At 37.9% G+C, this 5,146-nt stretch overlaps 1 protein-coding gene across 1 annotated transcript; it reads right to left on the reverse strand.

Annotated features, from left to right (window-relative positions):
- Positions 1 to 496: 496 nt before the first annotated feature.
- On the reverse strand, positions 497 to 4,730 carry LOC111523625 (beta-defensin 108B). Its single transcript, XM_023188392.1, has 2 exons — positions 4,673 to 4,730; positions 497 to 660 (listed from the first exon to the last, which is right to left on the reverse strand). The coding sequence occupies exons 1-2, from the start codon at positions 4,728 to 4,730 to the stop codon at positions 497 to 499; spliced, it is 222 nt and encodes a 73-aa protein (XP_023044160.1).
- Between the last annotated feature and the right edge of the window lie 416 nt (positions 4,731 to 5,146).

Raw genomic sequence — 5,146 nt, forward strand, 5'->3', positions numbered from 1 at the left:
CATAACATGTAATATAAACGTATTTCTTTCTTTCTTTTTCTTTTTTTTTTTTTTTTGAGACAGAGTCTTGCTCTGTCGCTCAGGCTGGAGCACGGTGTTGTGATCTTGGCTCACTGCAGCCTCCACCTCGTATGTTCAAGCGATTCTCCTGCTTCAGCCTCCTGAATAGCTGGGATTATAGGAATCTGCCATGACGCCTGGCTAAATTTTTGTATTTTTAGAAGAGAGGGTTTCACCATGTTGGCCAGAATGGTCTTGATCTCCTGACCTCATGATCCACCCACCTTGGCCTCCCAAAGTGCTGGGATTACAGGTGTGAGTCACCGTGCCCAGCTGGTAATATAAACTTTTAAAAGAGGTTTTGTGCTTGTTGGTTTTGCTTTATTCTTTATTGAGGATTCAATAAAAATCCTTGTGAGAAAAAGGGAGAGAGGGAAAGGGAGACAGGGAGAGGGAGAGGGAAAAAGAACACAAAACATCCAGAAAACAACAGGCTTCAGTCCTTTTTGGGTGTAGTGCTCTCAATTCTTGGTTGATGCCCCAGAGGCAGGCAGCAGGGTTGGCTATTTAAACATCTCCCAACATGGGTTTCTGTTTTGAGGCAAAAGTCCCAACAGGAGCCATTTGGATGTTCACAGATCTCCTTGAATTTGACCCTGGCTGCATGCAGAAGAGCGTTATTGTAACCATTGGTCAGTCTTTCTTACTTTCTATTGAATTACATGGACGTAGGGGGCAGTGCCTGAGGAAAATCTTGTGTGGATTTTGTGTATGTGTGTGTGTTGTTATTTGATTTCTTAAACATTTAAAAATCTGCTGTCATACAAAATTTGGATTTTTTGGTGTTCTTGAAAAATCTGAGAATATTGGGTGCACCTACATGACAAAAGACTGGAGGTGAATAGTCCGCTCCCCTTTACAAGTTCTAGAGCGTGCACGTTTCAGTTTATTTATTCCTTATTATCTCCTAACACTGATGGGAGATATCAGCCATTTAAAAAATATAACGTCTTATACTATGGATTTTCCCAGAGTGAAAGAGAAGAAAATCTCTTTTGGCTGCTCTCTTTTTATTTCTACACACACACATACACACACACTATATGATAGGATACCTAGGTGTATCTTTCAAAAGTAAAACTGAAATATAGACCTAAAAGATCACATACTTTATGGAAATTGTTAGAGAGGATTTTTTTTCTGTGGAAGGGAACAATATTCCTATGTGTTTAACACACAAATATATATGTGCCAGTGCTTGTTATACCATATGACTTCACTCACTTCTTATATCTCTGGCACTGGTCTTTGAGGTTGCAATTTTTCTCTAGAAACCATTGCATATATTAGGGGTGAAACATTCAAGGTCTTCTTAAAGGCTCAAAAACTATACTTGCTGAAAACATGTAACAGTATTTCATTTATGTCCTAAGATATCACTGCCCTGGGGATAGGCCACCCACATTGAGATGTTTAGTTTGAAAAGTGTTTTAATTCTGAGCAGTCTTTGTATGTAACACAGAGCACCATTTCCATGACAACTTCTTGACAATAAGAGAGGTATAAAAACCAGCACTTTTTTTTTCTATTCTGGAACACAAAATCCAATTCTAGAATAGCTTTCAATCAGAACAGTGATTTTAATTTACATTCAGTAAATGCCTATTGAGTTGAACTGAAATCCAAATGCATTAGACTCAATTTAACTTTTCAGTGGTCACAAAGCAATTAGTGGATTGATGTGAAGACCAAATACATGCAACATTGTGTATCTATCTATAAGGTGAATTGTGAAATAATTAAAGGTTATGCTTTTTTAAAGACAATGATAATTCTAAGTGTTGAGCACTTGGTAGAAACAAGCTGAAATCTGAGTTTTTTGATCCCTGAACTTTCCGTCTCTTCCTTTTATCTGTAACTAGTCAACTACTATGTATATAGAGCCCATTGGCCTTGAGCTAAAATTGGCCCTTTGCAGCTGGAAGAATCATAAGAGATTAGTATAGTGTAGAGGATGAACCACTGACCTGTCTTGTGATATGTGATAAATCACTCTTGAACATCCCTCTGCTGTAGTACTTCCAGAATCTGCTTTAAGCCTTGGCTTATTATAGGTATTCAGTAAATGATTGTGGAATAATTGATTAAAATACAGCTATGTTCTATCTTGTAACATGTTTGTGCAGAAATTTGTTGTTACTCTTAGTTCACAGGTCTTTGAATCATGTGTACTATTTTACTATACTGGACTCTATTGAGCATTTTATTTTCAAACCATGTTTCAGAAAACTTAATACAGAACTACCATTTGACCCAGTAATCTCATTACTGGGTATATACTCAAAGGAAAATAAATTAGTCTTGTAAAAAGATGTAAATTTGTATTTTCATCACAGTGGTATTCACAATAGCAAATGTATGGAATCAAACTAGGTGTTCATCAACAGTGGATTGAATAAAGAAAATGTAGTACATATATATCATGGAGTACTATGTAGCCATAAAAAGAACAAAATTGTGTCCTTTGCAGCAACATGGAGGCAGCTGGAGGGCTTTATTCTAAGCAAATTAGCTCAGGAACAGAAAGCCAAATACCACATATTCTCAGTTATAAGTGGGAGCTGAGCAATGAGTGCACATGGACATAAAAATGGGAACAACAGAGATTGGGTCCTATCAGGAGGGGAGGGAGAGGGAGTAAGGTCTGAAAAGCTACCTTTTGGGTACACCCTACTTGGGTGACAGAGTTATTCATACACCAAACCTCAATATCACGCAATATACCCATGTAACAAATCTGCACATGCACTCCCTGAATCTAAAATAAAGGTTGAAATTATTTTAAAACATTCAAATTACAAAGGACTTTGTAAAATTATGATATACCATTGTTCATTTGCAAGAATTCAGGTAACATTAGAGATTTTAAAAATTTTTGTTTTTATTTGTTCTTTGCTTGTAAACCTTGTGTACTGCATATTGTGGACACAATGTCTTTTCCAGCTATTTGCTTTAGGAACAAAAGTTAGAGTTACAATGAACATCAAAGCCTATCTTGTCTAGTCCTTACCTTAAAGATGAGGAAATGAGCTGAAGTAAGGAATGAACTTGCCCAGGATCACCCAATGATCGAGTGATGAAGGTGATAGGGACAGCACAAAGGCTTGGTATTCTGAACCTCATTCTGTTTTCCACTCTTGCCCCCTCTCTGTGTCCTCCTTTCCTCTCTAGCCTTCTATAAAAAGTTTGCAGTTCTGCTGCAAAGTCTACCTAACGACATCCAGAGGAGACACCACCTTTCGTTAGACTGCGTTCTTTAGTACTGTCCTGTGTTTTCTTCCCCAGTCTTGTTGTTTCCCACTTTTGGCTGTAAGTAGTGCTTCTGTCTGTGCTGTTCTATCCAATTAGTTTTTTCTATTTTGATTGAGTGACAGTGAAAACAAAAAAAAAATTGTTTATCCAAATGTGGAACTTTTAAACCTTGATTAAAAGCGTTGATTTTCTGGGGCTGTAGATGTAAGACACGTATTTTAAAATATTTTTAACTGATTAAAAAAAATCAAACCCATGTATTTAACCAGGGTGACTGTTTAACAAGTACCAGTCAGATAGGTCTTCAGTAATGCCATAAGGATAACAATCTCATAAGTCAGTCCCCGATGTTGGGTGCTACTGAGCTCATATAATTGGATATGGTATCACCTTTTATCAGCTTTAGAAAGTCACACAAAGAAACAGCACAACAGAACCCTAGGGTGGGATGTACAGGGAAAGCCGGGATATTAAAACAAAGTATTGACTCTGACATTTCCACTGTTGGGAAAAACCTTCAGTTTCCAGGGCCTTAATTTTTTCCTCTATAAAACAGCAAAAATAGAAGCAATAAGTTAATTATTCATCCTTGAATACACATGTTCAGGACTTTCCAAAAAATTTTCGGATCTATTTTGGGTGTCTGGTAACCTCCTTGGGCAAATCCAAGAAGCCCTATACACACTTCTCCAAAGCATGTCTGTGCATGGGGCCTTATACCTGTGATTAATGTTTGCTTGCTGAATGCAGTAGGCTATGCTCTGGTGTGGGGTCATCCCTGGTCCCTGTGTTAAATTCTACATTACAAGACTAGATGCTGAGAAGAAAGAGGGAAAGCTAGGGATTGAGATGGAGCCTTAAGAGGAAAAGTCAAGCCCCAGGGACCAACAGTACTGGGGAGCAATAAGTTAAAGATTTCTTAGACTATAGTAATATTTTCAAAGAGTAATATTTCCACCAATCCCTTCTGTCTGAGCCTACCACAGCTTTGGAATAGCTCTTATGCCAATGTCTTAGGATAAATAACTTTTACTGAACGAAACTGGAGGAGTTTTGGAGACCAAGATTTAGTAGAATAATGCCTGATTTTTAATTTTTGAGGTCTAGTAACTGCTAGTAAACTTGCCTAATTTAGAGATGGAATAAGAGGGTTTCAAAGACTTGAAACACCATTGCCTTCATTTAAGTGAGTTGCTACGGAGAATTAACGAATTAGGTGGCTGCAGGCTCCTCAGCCAATGTGTCTTCCAGATTTCCCATGAGATCCCCTATCTGGTCATAGATGATGGTGATTTCTTTTTGAGTACTGAATCCCTGTAAGGTGTTAGGCACTCCATTCTTACCAAGTTTATTTTGTTACCTGGTAGAACTTGGCTCATAAAGAAGAAAATGATGAAGAGAAGGACAGGAATCCTCATGGCTGAAGAAAGAAGAAAGTTTGGCTTCATTTCCAGGAGGCAGAGAAAACTTCTGTCTGTGGCTCTCTAGCACCAGTGGAATGTCTCTGTTTGCATAATAAGAGCCTTTCTGTACCTCATTAGGGATATTCATAGATAGAGGTGTTCTATGCATGCAAAATTGCTTTTATGGGAGGACTGATGTGGGTGCACAGTTTTGGCCAGAGAACCTTGTTAAATGGGAACGTAAGCTACAAACGTTTTGGCAAAAGATGAATGTTTATGAACAAACAACCATTTATATTGTTGCAATAAATTAGACTGTGTTGAGAAACCAGTTGCTTTCATTAATGACCAGACATTTTGTTAGTGAACACTTCCCAGACTTTACTAGCTCTGCTAAGAATTAATCACCCCACTTGCTCCTGGTCTGAAAC

This window comes from Piliocolobus tephrosceles, chromosome 8 (assembly GCF_002776525.5).
Source record: "Piliocolobus tephrosceles isolate RC106 chromosome 8, ASM277652v3, whole genome shotgun sequence".
Classification (NCBI taxonomy): domain Eukaryota; kingdom Metazoa; phylum Chordata; class Mammalia; order Primates; family Cercopithecidae; genus Piliocolobus; species Piliocolobus tephrosceles.